The sequence below is a fragment of the Gopherus flavomarginatus genome, chromosome 1 (assembly GCF_025201925.1).
Source record: "Gopherus flavomarginatus isolate rGopFla2 chromosome 1, rGopFla2.mat.asm, whole genome shotgun sequence".
Taxonomy (NCBI): domain Eukaryota; kingdom Metazoa; phylum Chordata; order Testudines; family Testudinidae; genus Gopherus; species Gopherus flavomarginatus.
In genome coordinates this window covers 319335624-319353464 of record NC_066617.1, presented here as the reverse complement: position 1 = coordinate 319353464, position 17841 = coordinate 319335624, and the positions used below count along the sequence as shown (strand labels likewise).

Genomic DNA, 17841 nt, shown 5'->3' with positions numbered 1-17841 from the left:
TGGATCTGTAAAAAGTGACAGAGTCCTGTGGCACCTTATAGACTAATAGATGTATTGGAGCATGTGTCTGATGCATTGGGTATTCACCCACGAAAGCTTACGTCTGTTAGTCTACAAGGTGCCACAAAACTCTCTGTCACTTTTGAAAGGAGAGAATATTCAAATCCAACATTTACATGCAAAACTCACATGAGCTCACGCTTACCTGTTTTCCACATGCAAGAGCACTTACATGTTGTAGGGGCAACTTAGGAGCTTTTCAAAATGTGTCTGTAAATGTTTGGTTTCTGCTCAGCTCTCAAAAACATGGAAAAGGTGACATCCATGGTTAATTCCACCTTTGTTATGTACTTCCTGGGATCCAGTATATAAGGTAATTCTGTGTTCTGGGATCCCCGAACACAGGATAATATAAACTGTAAAATCTACCACAACAAGATGAATTTAAGAATGGAATGGCTACCTTATTGTGGTGTATTCAAAAGTTTCCAGGGGCCTTTCTGTAGTTTGTAGTGTACATTTTTATATTTATTCTATCTTAATAATATAGGACACCAGTCACAGATTAAAAAGAAACATACTGTTTAATTTTAAAAATACTCCTTTTGACTAAGACAATAAATCACTTGTCATTTATGAAAAATACTATCAGGCTTCTATTATACATTTGAATGTCTATGTATTTTTGTATAAAATCATCCATTAGGTTCCCCAAAACTCTGTGATGATCCAGAAAACCTCTGTTAGGTTTGCCTTTCAAATATTCCTAGCAGATTGTCATATTTTTCTAATATTTAGGAGGATTTTTTTCTGAAGTAATCTTGCTCTTAGCAAATGCAGTTGTAATATGCAGGCAGAAGCTAATGAGCAATTGTATATTGAAGTGCATAGTTTGCCCACATTTGGAAAAAGCAGATGTTTGGAGAAATAATAGCTGGTACTGATTGTGATTGCTTTCGGAATAAACAGTCATAAAATTGCAGCAAGCCATAAACATTTTGTTTACTATAAGAAAACATTTTATACAACCCAATTTTTTTGCAAATTAAATTGTAACAATGTCATCAGTAGGGTCATAACTCTGTGGGGGACAGGGAAGTATAATTAAATAACCAAATAGGAAAATTATTCATAATGTACAGTTATTAACACTCTTTCAATAAATAAATGATATATTATGTTTTAATTTATTTCCATAACATTTGAAGCAAATCAAATTTCTACCCATTTAAATAATTGTATTGACAGAAACTGCTTATGGATTATTATGCTGCCCATTATCTTTAAGGAACTAAAGAAGTTAAGTGAAGGCTTACAAGATTAAGCTACTTTTTATTTGCATAGAAAAATATTTATCATAGGAGTCAACTATCATATGAGAGAAATTGCATTTGTTTTAATTGAAAAAAGATAGCTAAAAAGTTTCTGTGGGTTATTGCAACAATACAAGAATACAAGATGCTTCCATTTATTAAAAAAATGTAAAACAAATTGTGAAAGCTAAAGCAGGCTACAAAACAGAAGGTTCCTCTATTGTCTTTCCCTCACCTAATTATGTTACAAGTTCATGTGCCATGGTTGTTGAATACTATAAAGTGTAATTCTATACTTTCTAATATAACTTTTAAAACATCCTGCCCAAAAAAGCACTATGCAAAATATATATATTTGTATATGCTCACTCCCACTCTCATCACAACCTCGTTGTTACATAATCATCCTGAATAACTGTCTCTTCGTTCATCTCCGAGTCACTGGTAATGTCCAACTTCTTGTCCAGCAAATCATCTGGTGTGGGGGGGTCTGAGTCCTGTACCTCTGTCTTCTCGGCTTCCACAGCACAATCATTCTCCTCGTGCTGTGAATCCAAAGTCTCACTGTTGGTTTGCTTATTGTTTGTTAGCATGCACTTTTCATTGAGATCTTGGACACTTAATTCACAGTTCATGACCATTTTTTCCCCTTCCAGTTCAGTAGTTTTCTCGCATTGTTCATCCACCTGTTGTTGTGAAACTTCTTCAGACACAGAGTATATTTTATTTGCACTCAGTTCCAGGGAGCTTGTTTTTGATCGTCTATGAAATAATCCAAAGCTTTTTATGTCTGTTACAAAGTTCACCCTTTTTTGTTTCTCCTTTATGGGCTCAGACACCATCAGTGCAGCTCCATTGCTTATGTTATGTGGTTCAGAGGCTATAGCAGCTGATCTTGGATGAATTAGTGTAGTTATGTCAAAAAGGCTGAAGTTCTTTTTCTTTACTTTCTCCTTTCCTCCACTCTCACAGTTTTCATCAGTCTCTAACAAAGAAGAGGCTTCTTTGTTGATTTTTGAAGTTTGCAAATTAGAAAGTCTGTTTCCTTTCAACAAACCCAGGACTTCAAAACGAAAGCTGGAAATATCTTGCTTTAACTCCTAAAAAGTTAGGAAGATATAAGAAGCATTTAAAACTTGGGAATCTGTTTTGGTTTTGTTTGGTTTCTCTTTGTAATAAAGAACAACACCTGAATGTTTTAGCAAATGTGTTCATTTGTAAATATATAGTATTATAGATGTTAATTTTTATTTTTCTCTGACATCTTCTAAGTGCTTTGCGAATGCTTCAGATCAGTCCTCACAATTACCATGGAAGGTGGAGAAGCAAATATTAATACTTCCCAGAGGAAAGCCTGAGAGCTTACGTAAAGTGTCCATGAACCCTTGTCTATATCACTGGCAGTGCTACGATGAGAACTCTGGCTGTCTTACCTCCCATACCTATGTCTGGCTCACTAGACTGTGCTACTCCTATATAGGCAGAGCATTTTCACTGCTATTCCTTAACCCACCATATGTTATTACACTTTACAAGGTGCACTAGCTTCCAGGTGGATGGCCCCAGGAACTATGTATTTTAAGGATTTGGGAGTTCAGTAAGTGGTGCTAGTGGGTGAACTGGGGATAGTCTGTGAGAGTGGAAAGGCACAGAATCGAACCTAAGAGGTGTGGTGGGTGAGGCCATCCTCTCTCCCATTAGCTTCATCAAGATCGGCTGAATTTAATCTTTGATTTTAAAAAAAGGAGGAGGGGTCTGTGACCCTAAGAGCCCCTCGATGCCAACTGCCAACATTTACAGACACAGGATGACTGGCTAATTTAAAGAAGCTTCCAGCCTTTTGGTTTAGCAAGTTTTAATAGCTGAATTTTGTAGTTTGCCACCCAGTGACAGAAGAACATCATTTTTTCTGAAGTCCACAGTTTGAGAACCAGGACCAGTATAAACTCATCACCCTTTCAAGATCAGGTCATCATCAAATGATCTTTCCTCACTTTAGCACTTAACTGCCAGCATCATATTAACCCTCATACACATAACCCCCAACACATTGTTGTCATAACATGTATCTAAGAGGTATCATTTAAGGTATCACACGTAAACTGATAACACACTGATCCCAAAATCCTTGTGTGATGTATGAACAGGATGTGTACAAAGAGTTATGTATGTGTGCTGGAAATGTGTTCTTAAAATGTGTTTCAGAGGCAGTGTACAAATCAGGCCTGCTCTAGATCCAAGAATGTGGATTCCTCTGCCTGACTAGCTTGATTATAGGCAGGACAGTGGAAGTACATTTACATATAAGGTAAAGCAAGCAATCAAACAAGCAATGGAAGAAAGCACCTAGTGAACTCTCCAGAGTTTTGCGTCTGCAACCCAAGTAAGTCTGCCTGGATTTTGAGACAAAGACAATGGACTTTGGAAAAGATATGGGGAGAAAAAAAGACATTCTGGTTATCCTTCACTTAGGGGACATAAGGATCAGCACCCTCTGAGCCTGTGAAAGTTTGATTCTCCTGGCCTGAAGGGCAGGAGCTGCTGATAACTTGCTGTAAATGACAGACTGTTTTGGGCACAAACATAAGGTGCTAGAATTGAGTTTTAGTCACTAGAAAGTGTATTTAGTTTTGTTTAGATTGTAACCATACCTCTCTCTTTTTCTCTCAAATCTCTGTTCTTTGTTAATAAACTTATTCTTAGTTCTACTATAAACTATCTCAGTGCTGTTATATTGAAGGATAAAGTGAGTCCTCAGCTAACCTAACAGTCTGGTGTGTACTCTGGCTCTTCCATCCAGCCCTGCACTCCGTGGCAGAAGAGCTAATTTTCTTAGATGTGGAAGTATTTCCGTGTTGCTCTATCAGTCTGGTCAATCACACAAGCTCTGCCCCACTTTGGGATTCTCCTACACAGAGAAGGTTCCCAGCTAGCCAATTAAGCTGTCTGTTTCTTCCACTGGAAAGAGCTTGGTCCAAAATGTTTAAATGATTGGCCCAAGCTAACCTAATAATCTGTTGGGATACCCATGAATAGAACACAGGTCATTTGACACCAATCATTAGGTTATGCTGCCCATAATTCTTTATTAATTTAACAGCTGTGAAAGTCTAAAGAGATTGTACTGGAAAGAACAAAAATGAGCAACATTTTGTGTGCAAAATGAATGCATGTGGTCAGGCAGGCCACACAGATTGCCATCTAAGCTGTAAGTGAATGGCAGTTGCATGATTGTTTGATGCTCTGTAGTCATTTGACATTTTATTATTACATTGATTAGCATGAAAATAGTCACCTTAAAATTCTCTTCTGTGAGTCCTTCTTCAGTTTTGGCATCTCTTATCATTGCGGCAACGTATCGCTTAACAAGATTTCTCATCACTTCCTAAAAGATTTAAAAAAATGTGTTAGTTTCGCTGGCAATGCTAACTGAACATACATTCACTGAACCAACTGCATTTTTGCTTCCTTTTCTAAGTCACTACAAAATTTTTAAAACTTCTAGAGCCAGTCAAAATGTTTCATCAATGTGTTTTCTCAATGAAAAATAATTGTTTCAATTAAAGAGATTTTTCTTGAAATATGTGGGGGGAGGGAGGGGAAATCCTATCCCATCCTCTCTAATAATTACCCATGCTACAAAAAAAAACAAACACGGGCCTTCACCTGGTATTGATGATGTCTCCTCAAATTATCAGCTGCACGCCTCTGAAAAGAAACAGATTGAGATACTGAGTGGTATTAATGCTAGTGACTATTTTTAAAAAAAAATTTCAATAGCTGGCTGAAAGTGGCAGGAGAGCAATATGATGAACTAGGGGAAGTGATGTGGAGGACTGGTTCGAGGTCTTTTGGGAAGTTTCGGTACTGGCCCAGCCTGGAGTTGGACAGGAGAGAGGGCTGCTGATGGCCAAAATGAGAAGTGCATCCTTATGTCTTTTCCATACTGCAAAGGGAAGATCTGTGTGAGCCCTAAGTAGGACACTGTGGAGTGGAGCACAGGATCTATGATCAAACTGAGATGCCCTCAGCACAAAGGGGCTGGGGAAGGATAATGGCTACTATTCTGACCTTCAAAGCTAGGATAGCAGCTATACAGGGGCTGAGTAGTGCCTCATGACTACCCCACAGATTAGAGAGTGAATTCTTCCTCCTCACCCCTGTTAGCTTCCTGCACAAAGCCTGATTGTTCATGTTTAGTGCAGTGAAGAATTAATTTGGATGAAAGAGAAAACCCAAGTAAACTTTTGCACCGTAGTGCAAAGGACAGTCTCCTCAGATTAATGGTATATTTCATCTCTGGATGAAAGGGTCATCATTAGGTCATTGGCCAGACTCAAAATAAAGCCAAACCTGTCCACTCTACCATATGGACAATGCTCAAATGGTGGACAACAAAAAGAAGCTTCATAGGAAGAAATGTGTAAAACACAGCACTACTAACAACAAAGCAATAGGTATCTCATCCGATTGTACTCTGATATCTAAGGGGTCTCAGGAAGAAGGAAAAAAATAATTTGATTCTTACTCTGCTCATGAGTTAATGATCTCCTCAATAACAATTCAGATGGGCTGATTGAAGTCTTTGCTTATTCTATACCTTTGATTGTCCCTAGCTTATATTAATAGATTCCAAATCCAGAAGAGAAAATTGTGACCATCTAGCTTGACCACCTGTATAACACAGGCCATAGATTTTCCCAAAATAATTCCTAGAGCAGATCTGTTAGAAAAAATATCCAATCTTGATTTAAAAATTGCCAGTGTGAAGAATCTACCACAACCTTTGGTAAATTGCTTCAATGGTTAATTACCATCACGGTTAAAAATTTATGCTGTCTTTCCAGTTTGAATTTACCTAGCTTAAATTTCCCGCCATTGGTTTGTGTTATACTGTTCTGTACTATATTAAAAAGTCCATCATCAAATATTTGTTCCCCATGTAGAGCAATAGACTGTAATCAAGTCACCCCTTAATCTTCTCTTTCTTAAAATAAATAGATTGGGCTGTTTGAGCCTATCGTTATAGGGCATGTTTTCTGAATCTTTAATCATTCTTTTGAATCCTCTCTGAACCTTCTCCAGCTTACCAATATCTTTCTTGAGTTTTGGACATGAGAACTGGACACCCTATTCCAGCAGAGTTCGCACCAGTGGCAGACACAGAGTAAGTTAGTGGGAGCAAGATTGTTAATTTTTATTTTTGTCTCCTACATTTGTCATCCCAAATGCAACTGGATGTCTAACCTATGGCAAAATGTATCTAGGAGACCTGATAAAACTGAAGTTATAACAAATCAGGCATTCATATATTTTCTCCAGCTCTTGCAGTCAAGGCTGATTTACAATTTACTTATGATTGGTAATATTCCTGTACTAGTGGATGGTTTGTAATTTGTGATTGATTTCTCTTTCATAATTTACTGCAAAGTCATGATGAGACTACAGCAGGATGTAGGGGGCGGGGGAAGGAGGAGGGACATTGCATTTTCTGTTGTGGTAGCTTCTCTGAAAAGACACTGCAGAGAATGGTTCCCTAAGTGAGCAGCTGCCCTCTAGTTATTCCATTGCTTTTTCCTGATTACATTTCTGTGTCTTATGTAATTTTGTGCATGCTAAACACAAGTTACTACGTCCTTTCTAACTCCATCACCTGAAGACTGAGTGGAAATGCATTGAGTACTATGCCCACACAGTACAATGTTTCTGCAAAACCCCTTTGCAAAGGAAGGGATGTAGCCCTCCCCTACTCTGCATTAAAGCAACTTTGCTCTTGCAATGTTTTAAGGTGGGCCACCAGGTGGAGATGTCTCCCTCTTGTTGGGAGAAGACTGAGGAAATCCTAACAGCATTAGGGTTCATGAAGACAAATCTGACTCACAGAAGATTTGGTAATGAGGAAAAAAAATCATTTTAACATATCACTGAAATGTGCTTAACTCGAAGTAAAGGTAGTGAACCCAATAAACAAAATAGATACTGAGTCCTGCATTGCAGAAAATACCACCACAGCTCAGCACTCTGGGTATTTACAGTGAAATTCAAAATAAACACAGCAGCTCAAGTTCAGCCTCCCTCAGCTTATGCTGATATGGAGCAAGGTAACACTGATTAGCCAGATCAGTTATTTTCTGTTCCTGCACCCACTGAAGTCACTGGCAAAACTCCCAGTGGAGCAGTGCACTGACCACTCAGCACACAGCCTGGTAATATAGGATTTTGGCCGACAATACTAACCATATTTTTCAACGTGCAAATATCTCCAGAATATTTTTACTACAATTACAATATGTATTTAATGCACAACACTGATAAACTGGAGAAGAATAAATGTGTGCATGTGTGCGCACCTACATGTATACACATATTATATCAAACTAGTGTTCAATGCCTCAGTTCTCCATCTCCAGTTAAAATGCTCAGATCTTTTCTTCAGCTCCTAATTCCCTTTCTCTTCTTCCTCATGGCAGAATGGATCCTCACATTCTGCAAACTCACTGCCATGAGCTTTCTACCCACTGCTGATTCTCAGTTCAGGTTGGGAACTGTGAAAAATGTGTGCCAGAAACCTGTGAGGGTTTCCAGCAGGGTGAGGGTGCTGTAGAGTGGGACATGTTACAGACAAGAGATATGCCTTAGCTCCCAACTCTAAGAAACCCCTCTGACCTCCCACAGTAGTGCCCCTATCCATTCCCCTAAAACTCCTTAGGAACAGGCAGTTCCCAAGTGTTATCTACTTAAGAAACAGTTTCTTAAAGGCTAAGGCTCAAATTTTCAAAGGGAGCCTCAAATTTTGATTGCCTTTTTTTTTTTCGGGTGCCCACACTTCAACAAGCAAAATGTTTCAAGTTAAGCACTCAAAATTACAGACGTTTTTAAGAATGATGGCCCCAGAGCTTAATTTTTGGAGGTACTGACCACCTGCAACTTTATCATAGGTCAATAGCAAGTACATAAGATTCTAGGTGCATAACGCTGGCCAGGACAGTCAAAGACTGAGGTCACTTGTGAAAATGTGCCATCAAATCACTGAAACTAAACTAAATCTTGAAGTTAAGGATGTTTTCCCACAAAGAACTATAGAGTCTGTTTCTTCTCAGCACAGCTGTGTCTAAAATTTTCAACATGACTTCACTCACAGCTTTCCCTTTGCGATGGAGAAAGCTAAATTAGGAAATGTTTACGAGTCAAGATTTATTATTTTTTTTAATAAAAAGATAAAATTAAAATTGGTGCTGCCAAGATTCAAAACTTAATGAAAGCTGCATACATGCCAAATGTCAATACTTAACCCTTCTCTTTGTTTAGTGCTCCACTCCCAGATGGACCTTTTGTTTAAGCAAGAAAAAAAGTGAGGATTCAAAAACCTTTGATTTAGATTTTTTAATGACTTTTTGTTAAAGAAAAGTTGATGTTTAAATGCAGCTCAGCTGTATGTGAAGTGCAGTTGGAAGTTGTGGGTAGAACAACAGCCATAGACAAAAATATATATACATATATTAAACACTGCAATAAAGAGAAGGCATGATCACGTGATGACCAGTGGAACCCCTAAGATGCCAGTTCAGTTCCTAGCTCTACCACAAACTTTCTATGTGATACTGGGCAAGTCACTTAATCGGTCTGTGCATGTGATAAAAAGAAAGATAACAATAAGTCCTTTCTGATGTCCTGTGTACATACAGGACCTTGCATGTACCTAATTTGAGAGACTCTAATCCAGGGTGTGGCAACCTTTCAGAAGTGGTGTGCCGAGTCTTCATTTATTCACTCTAATTTAAGGCTTTGTCTGCCGGTAATACATTTTAATATTTTTAGAAGGTCTCTTTCTATAAGTCTATAATATATAACTAAACTATTGTTGTATGTAAAGTAAATAAGGGATTAAAAATGTTTAAGAAGCTTCATTTAAAATTAAATTAAAATGTAGAGCCCCGCAGACGGGTGGCCAGGACCCGGGCAGTGTGAGTGCCACTGAAAATCAGCTCTCATGCCGCCTTCGGCACGCATGCCGTAGTTGCCTACCCCTGCTCTAATCATTACTTTAATACCAGTACTAATAATTTCTATAATCCCATTTATTAAATTGCAAGCCGATCAATACAGTTTTGCAGACTTGGCAGCAAAATCTATTTACTGGTCAGAAATGTAATAATACTAAATTATTTTTAGAGACATGATTTTTTTCTGGCCAATTGTTTTTCACCTAGAAATTTTCATAAAGGTAGAATTCAAATTCAAAGTCTGGCCTTATCATCAAGGAGCTTAATGGTCTGGATCAAGGATACTCTGGGATGTGTACCATGCTGGACAATGCCAGTCCCCAGGAACAACACAGCTGTCCATGGCTAGGGTAAATCTTATCTCTGAAGGAGACACTGCTTTCTCTGGACCTGGTCCCGGGCTGTGCAAGAAACTCCTGCAGAACCAAACCGCCACCTCAAATGTCACCACTTTCCATCCCAAGGGTGATTGCACTCCTTTGACCTAACCTTCACTAACAAACCACAGCAGATACATAAAAGCTAAAACCTCACATTATTTTCCTCTTGGAAAGAAAAGAGTAAGAAAAAAGGAGAAATCTGTGACAAATGCTAGTTGAATCACTTAATACACTTCTGGAAGGTGCTCAGATAATGTGATGAGAATGGTATAAGAACCTGAGTAAAACGGAATATAGGTAAATGCTTATGCAGTGGTGTTGTAGCTGTGTTGGTCCCAGGAGATCAGAAAGACAAGGTAGGTGAGGTAATATTTTTTCTTGGACCAACTTCTTTTGGTGAGAAAGATAAGCTTTCAAGCTTACACAGAGCTCTTTTTTCTCAGACCTGAAGAATAGCTCTGTGTAAGCTCAAAAGCTTATCTCCCTCACCAATGGAATAAAATATATTATCTCACCCACCTTGTTTCTCTTAAATGCGTATGTAAGTCAGCAGCATGAGGAAATACTCAAGGTGTTCTTAGCAAATCCCTTCCCCTATGTCCTTCAGACTACTTTAAGTTTAAAATCAGAATGGAGAAATCTACTATTGAGTGATGGTGATAAGACACTAAATAACAGCTCTGAAATTTCATCCTACATCAATAACAAATCTGGATAGTGAAACATGTCACATAGTTGGAGAAAAATAATATAATTTATTCCAACACTTCTTTTTTTTATGAATTAGGGCCTATATTTCAAACATGGTCACAGATTGTGGTTAGCCAAGCTGAATAATTTTAGACACCAAAAGACATTGATTAGCCTGGAAAATTTAGGCCTAAAAAGGTCAGTAAAACTGCACTAAAAATCCATAGTTTATGTATGTACATCAATGCAGCTTCTCTATATTGCTTAAACAGCAGCATACTAGTTGTCTTAGAATAGGGGCAGTCAATTACTTTTTGTCAAGGTCCAAATTTCTTAGTCAAGGTATATTCAATGTCCAGACCACAGAGAAACATTTTTACACCACAATAACAGTAATGATAATAATAAGTAAATAAAAGCTTTCGTGGTCTGTTCAAAAGCATCTGGCAGTCTGGATTTGGCCTGCAGTCTGCCTCTTGACTACCCAGTCTTAAAGATATGCAATGAAGTACTAACTTTGTACCATTTTGTGATAACAGCTAAAGACAGTACTGCATATACTGGGCTGTCAAAATGACATTAGCAAAAATAAAAAAATACATAAAACTTAATAAAAGTGTGCAATAATTTTTGAAGGTAAAGGACCTTTCTGATCAGCATTTAGTATTAGAACCTAAGTGCTGGTAAATTACAACTGAACATCACTTGACTTTTTACATTGTCTGTGAGTAAGCTCCACCTGTGGTTGGACCAGATGACCTCAGAACAGCTGAGCAGTAGAGATGGTTGGGTTGGGAAATGGAACATTTCAACATTCTGAAATCTTCTTTCATCCCAAATCAGAATGAAAGGTCAAAATTTACTAAAAAATGAAATATCCAAAATATTGCATTTTGGGAATCTCAAAGTACCCTTGTGGAAATGTTTAGACTTTATAATTTCAATTAGTCTATGATATTGTAAACATAACAAATGATAACATTTTGTTAATTTACCATCAACATTTCTGATGAAATCAATAATAATCAATAAATGTTTAATTTAGTCAAATCAGCTGTTCAAATGGTCCACCGACTGAAGAGCCTGCTGCTCCAAAGAAAACTCATGTGGTAGGAGAAAGATTTCATAAACTAGCTGTGTGTGATATCTGATCGATCCAGAGGATTGGCTGTCCACTGCATAGTAGACTCTGGCAGATGCAGAGAATTTTCATTCAAGAAAAATGAAAATGAATAACTGGCAAAGGGAGGTGTCTGACAGACTCCCATAGTGTACCCTGCACCAGCCAAGCCCACTGGACCAAAGGGGAATTTGCCCTTTTTGGAGGGCAGGCAGTTCAACAGTCTGGTATGTATATAGCTCATAAGGAAGTACTCCGAAGAAATTGTGTGTGTCCACTCTAGGCCTGATCCAAAGCCTAATGAAGTCAGTATAAGAATTTCTGTGGACTTTGGATCAGGCCTTAGAGTCACAAGCAGAGAAAAATTAGTCATGTTCCAAACAAACAAAAAAGAGAGGCTCTTGCAATGAGAGCTTGTTGGAAAATTCCCCTCAAAAATTGTTTGCAGACAAAAGCCTTTTTCTTTTTTTACACAAAAGTTTTATGGAAAATGTTTCTTTCAAAATGTTTGTGTTTTTTTCCCCCATAAAAAACCAGAAGACACAAAAATTCACTTTTCAGTATTTTCCCTCCGTTTTACTCCCCTTTTCCTTTGTATCTTATCATTTACCTGAAACCAGGGTTCCGGGTGGGGGAGGGAGAGGAGGAAAGAGGACAGATGAGGGAGAAACAAAATAAAACATAAAAAATATTGAGTTTTCATCAAAAACAAAAATAAATACATTTTAAAAAATTACAATGATTTTGAAAAAAAAAGTTGTTTTTTTTCAAATCTTCCTATAAAAAACAATGGCATTTTTGTTCAATTCTATTTGCAACAAAACCTATTTCACTGGCTGTTTTTAAACACTGATGAATAAGTCATAATATTGGTAGGCTGGGTGCCATCATAACATTACCTGACTTACTTTACTTAGTTTACCCCTAATGGTATTTTAAAAACTGATTTCCAAGTGATTAATACTTATAAAAGGATTCAAGTTAAATTAATTCTGAACTGATATTAATCACTAATGTCTTTAAAAGACATAGTAGATCCCCAGATCCTCAGCTGGTGTGAATTGGAATAGCTCCCCTAAACTTAACACAGTTGTTTAGACCATCTAATAATCTGGCTCAAAATGTGTAATAAATGAATGTTATCTACCTCACCTCCAAATACCCAAACACATTGCAACTGTGAGTCATATTTCTCTTTTAAATATAATCCTACTCTTTTTTTTTCTGTCTGGCATTTGTTTCTTTTTCTTCTGTTATGGGACTTTGGGGTTCATTGTTGTTTTCCATCGTTCTTTCTGAATTCAGCTCCTGGTTTTAGTTTTGCTTTTCTTTCTTTCTGAATCAATCTTTCTTTATCCCTGGTTTTTCTATGTGAGTTTTAATGTCTCCATCTCTTTTCACTTGTCTGATTGCTGCAGTCTATTTTTCATAATCTGTTTCAGTTCCATCCTCATACCCCTTGGTGTTTGTTTTTTGGTTTTTTTGCTGACACCGACTTTCTCCCTTTCTGTGGCTGTCTCTTTTCCTTCTCTATTCTTTCTTTCCTAGCTACAGTAGTGGCAGCTAAACCAATCACACCAGCCTTTCATGATGCAAATGTTGTCTGACAAGGCCATGGTCTGGAACACATGAATTCAGCATCTTTTTCAGGAAATCTGGACTAGTTTCAGCTGTCATTCTGCAGATCCATCACACATGAGATATCACTGCATGTTTGTTTCTCTATAAGTCCACCCAGGAGAAAAACCTCTCACTGATTAAAGTGAATGACAGGCTATGACAGGACAGTGAGTGGGGCAAGTCTAGACCATCATTCATTTGATGAGGGTTGGAAAGAGAAAATAGATAAGGAGACAGGGGTATATATGAATAGAACAATGGCCCAGATAGGAGAATACATCAGATCCTCCATGTAATTTCCCCAGTCCCTGCTTCTGGGGTAAACTTCTGCCTTCATTAAAGTGTGTGGGAGTTTTGCCATTGAATTTATTAGAGCCAGGACTGTATCCCTTGTATCTTTCCTTTATAGGTACTGATATGCCCCACCTTCCTGTTGTATCAAGCACTCCGCAATCTTCATAGTATCTATCCTGCAACATCCCTGTGAGATAGGGAAGTATTGTCCCCATTTTACAGATAGGGAATGGCAGCATGGAGAGATTTAGTGACTTGCTCACAGTCACACAGGAAATCTGTGTCTGAGCTGGAAGTTGAATCCATGTCTCCCAAATCCAAGGCTAGTGTCCTGATAACTGGCTCAACCAGCCTTTGCCTCTCTAGTGGGGATCCCTTCCTTTTCCTTTTCCTTCTTCTCCTAAAGGTTCCCAGTTCCTTATGCTCCATGCACTATGAAGCTGTGCTGAACGATGAGAACAGGGTTGTGTTTGATCTAGCATGACATATATAGGAAAATTAGAAAATACTTCTGCCTGCATCGTGTAAGCGCCCTTATCCTCCAAGAGGTTTCCTCTATAATAGGAATGGCTTCTCATGAGCAATGCTTCCAGAGCCTTACAATACTTACTAGCACATTATCACATATTCATTATATACTGTACTATATTGTGGATATATGCTATTTGTCTGTGGTATGTCAGTGATACTTAAACTATGGCTGTGGAGCCACAGGTATCTCATTTAGACCCCACAGGCAGGTCTTTGGCAAAGGTGCAATATTTGACACCACATTGTCATGTTTTCAAGGTGATATTGCATAAATGTGTGATACGTGGGTCTCTCTACTTCAACAGCATGCCATGAATGCAACTCAGTGTCAGCATGACACACCACAATGATATTGTCATGTTCATCAACCCCATTTGAAAGCTAAGGGGACATCTACACTGCAATCAGAAGTGTGGTTGCTGCCTGTGAAGACATACCCAAGCTAGCTTTGCTCTAGGTCGCCGTAATAATGATAGTCATAAAGCCACAGCAGCATGCATGGCAGCTGGCCTGGGATCCTGGGTATGTTCTTGAGCAGCTAGTCAACTTAAGATGCCTCAGCTTCACTGCTATTGTTATTCAGGCTAGCTAGATCAAATCTATGTCTACATGTGCTGTAGTCACAGTTTTGGTTGCAGTACAGACATATCTTAAGGCCATGTCTATGCTACAAACTTTTGCCGACGCAAGTTACGATGGCATAAAAGTGTCACAGTATATGGTTTGTGGGTATGCATACTTGTCTCCATGTGTCGGCGCTGTGTGTACTTACCAGGAGTGCTTGTGCTGATGCATAGTACGGTGCACTGTGGATAAGTATCCCAGTGTATAATTTGCCACCATCCAGCACATTGTCTTTTGGGAAGTTTTGGTAATGCATGGAGGGGCAGGAACAAGTCACACAGGGATGACTGGGAGTAAGGGGTCAACTTCCCAACATGCAATTTTGTACATCCCATAATGCCATTTTTGCACCATTTTTAAAAATCCCACAAACCTGCGTGGCCCTCTTCACTGTCTGCCATCTCTGACAGAAGCCTGCACAGCTCTGCACTGGTGTTTTGAGCATTGCAAGCACAGGATGCATAGTCCTGCAGTATTTGCAGAGCTGCAAGAAAAACCAAATCTGGGAGAAACATGATGATTTATTGGAGGACATTTTGCTGTGGGACATAGCAAGATCCAATTCAAGGTTGTTAGTGGTGTGCACTAAGTGGCTGCAGATGGTGGAGAGCTTCTTCTGGGCCTGAGAAATGGGCATTGACTCACGAGACTGCATCGTAATGTGGGGTTGGGATGATAAGCAGTGGCTGCAGAACTTCTGGATGTGTAAGGCTGCATTCCAGATCAACTGTAGGCCTCCCTGAGACATGCCTGCCACAGTTCCTCTGCTCTCATGCAGCACTGCTGCTGATCCCTGTCTTATCACTTCGTCTGCATCCACAAGCAAGCTGCTCACAGATGACCACGTTTCTACAGCAGGTCGGTAGCTATGCATGCACAGCCTTTTTTCCCCACAGGCCCAGGAGACCCAGGCTGGAGAGTGTGGCTGGCATGGCTAGCTGAGCAGTTACACACAACAGTGGAGAATGGAATTGTGGAGAATGGATAACAGGGCAATCAGGAAAAGGCATTTCAAAAATTCCCAGGGTTTTAAAATGTGTGAGTGGAGAGGGAAGGAGCTTCCTGCCTCTGTGATCTCTGAGCAGTGGAGTTCAGAACTGTGACAAGAGCAATCAGTGCCTGGCATTGTGAGACAGCTGCTGGAGGACCGTTGGGGACAATACAGTAATGCAATGTCTAGACTCATGCTGCCCTGACCTCAATACATCGACCATGGCTCAATGCTGCTTGGGGAGGTGGTGTTACTGTGGCACTTACATCGGTGGGAGTCAAATTTAAATGTAGCCACATGAGCAACTAGGTCAACACAAGGCAGCTTATGTTGACCTAACTGTGTAGTGTGGCCCAGGCCTACATGACTTTCCAGCTCTGCAAGGCTAAAAAACATCTATTTAGAAAGGGATGGGAAGAGACGGAGTAAGAACCAGAATGGTTTATTCCTTACCCCTATAGTTCCAAAACTTTCGGGTTTCCTTCTAATCTTTTTCTTGCACAGATATCTCCATGTCCATTTGATCAGATACCAGAGTGACTTGGGACTTGGTAAAACATTGAAGGGAGTGGGCAGAGTCCCTCCTTCTTCAAAGTAACTCATCCAAAGCTTTGTTCGAGCAAACTTCCATTCGATGTCTGCATGATCCTGTATACAAGAAACATAACAACTGACAAACTGCTAAATTAACAAGGTGGGAAAAAAAACTTACAGGGGTCCTATAAAGCTAAACATATCCTCAAGTGCTAATTAAATGGCTTGTAAAAAACCACAGCTGTCTCTTTTTGATAGAAATTTTAATACAGCAATTGACTTGTTTTGCCCAGTAAGAGATAGTGTGCATATTGTGTCACATTTAATCTTTCTTGCATTGCTACAGATATTTAAAATAATTTAACATCTCTAAGGCAGCAAAGGAAAATTACAACTAGAAAAAATACTAACTGTCTAGCAGTGGTCTTTTGCTGTAGTACCATATCATCATAACAACATGCATTCAACATGGAGCAATTCACTTACTTTGTGATGTACTAGCTTGAGCAAGGCTGTGGGACCTGGGAAATGTAGTAAAAGTGGGTCCCATTTTGTGGGGGGTCTGTTAATTGGCAACCTCAAAAATTCAAACATCATGAGTGAGGTCTCCCAAAAATCATGAGTTTAAAAATATTATTGGATTCTTTTAATTTGTTTTTTGGCTTTTAATTCTTTTGGGTACTCTCAGATGGTGCTTTGAGCTTTTCCCTGCAACCATAAGGGGTGGAAACTTATATATATTTTTAAATGAAAGTTGAGAGTCTCATCTAATCATATGCCTCCAGGAGCTGAGTGTTTAAATAAACACCAAATATAGTGGGAGCTGCAATCAAATAGTAAGAATTGGCAATACTAGTTGCTCTCCTGTTTTCAGGACAGTGCTGTACAGAGCTGTGGATTTGTTACCATATGAGCAGATGTGGGCAGAAACAATTTTCTTGTCCCAGGAAAATTTTTGAGATTACATTTTTCCCCATTCCACATCAGGATAAAAGAGATCCCTATCCAAACTTTTCAGGGGGAGAAAAGAAATTGCTTTCCTTCAAATACCCATTAGCCTAGCGATCGGGGAACTCATCCAGCACATGGGAGGCCTAGGTTCAAGTTCCTGGTTAGATCATGGATTAAAATAGACAACTTTTAAAAAGTCAAAACTGAAACAAAATGATTCTTTCAAAAAAATTTTTCTCAGAGAATTTCAAAAATTTCTGATTTCATTCCTAATCAGATCAAAACCAAATTCTGAAATCCTGAACTCCTTCACGAAGTGGCATTTCTCTTCTCTACACAGTTCTAGCAGGGCTGCCCAAGGGGGGGGGCAAGTGGGGCAATTGGCCCCAGCCCCCAGCCCCCGCAGGGGCCCCCACAAGAATATAGTATTCTGTAGTACTGCAACTTTTTTTTTATGGAAGAGGCCCCCGAAATTGCTTTGCCCCAGACCCCCCTGAATCCTCTGGGCGGCCCTGAGTTCTAGTCATGACTGCATCTGCCAAGGATCAATCTATTTAATGAGTGTTAAGATATATAAAAAAGTAACCCCAAAGTTCTGATTAGGATAAAGACACAGTTTTCATGAAATGAGAAAACAGGACCAATTAAGGAAATGTACGAGGCCTCTACTGCAGCTTGCATATATGTCATCAGATCAGATACCACATCTTTGCATTCCCTGTTAGTAGGAGAGTATGTGCAATTTGTAAAGCCACCACTTCGTGAAACTACACCAGTTTCAGTTACTGTA

General features: G+C 39.1%; 1 protein-coding gene across 2 annotated transcripts in view; it reads right to left on the bottom strand.

Moving 5' to 3' along the window:
- Positions 1-655: 655 nt before the first annotated feature.
- TRPC4 (transient receptor potential cation channel subfamily C member 4) overlaps positions 656-17841 on the bottom strand; it is a 195085-nt gene continuing 177899 nt past the window's right edge. For both annotated transcript variants that reach the window (XM_050937174.1, XM_050937176.1), the window contains 4 exons: positions 16020-16214; positions 4980-5021; positions 4609-4698; positions 656-2413 (listed from right to left, as the gene is read on the bottom strand). In XM_050937174.1, coding sequence (XP_050793131.1) covers positions 1694-2413; positions 4609-4698; positions 4980-5021; positions 16020-16214 — 1047 coding nt within the window. In that variant the 3' untranslated portion in view covers positions 656-1693. The remainder of the gene's footprint in view (positions 2414-4608; positions 4699-4979; positions 5022-16019; positions 16215-17841) is intronic.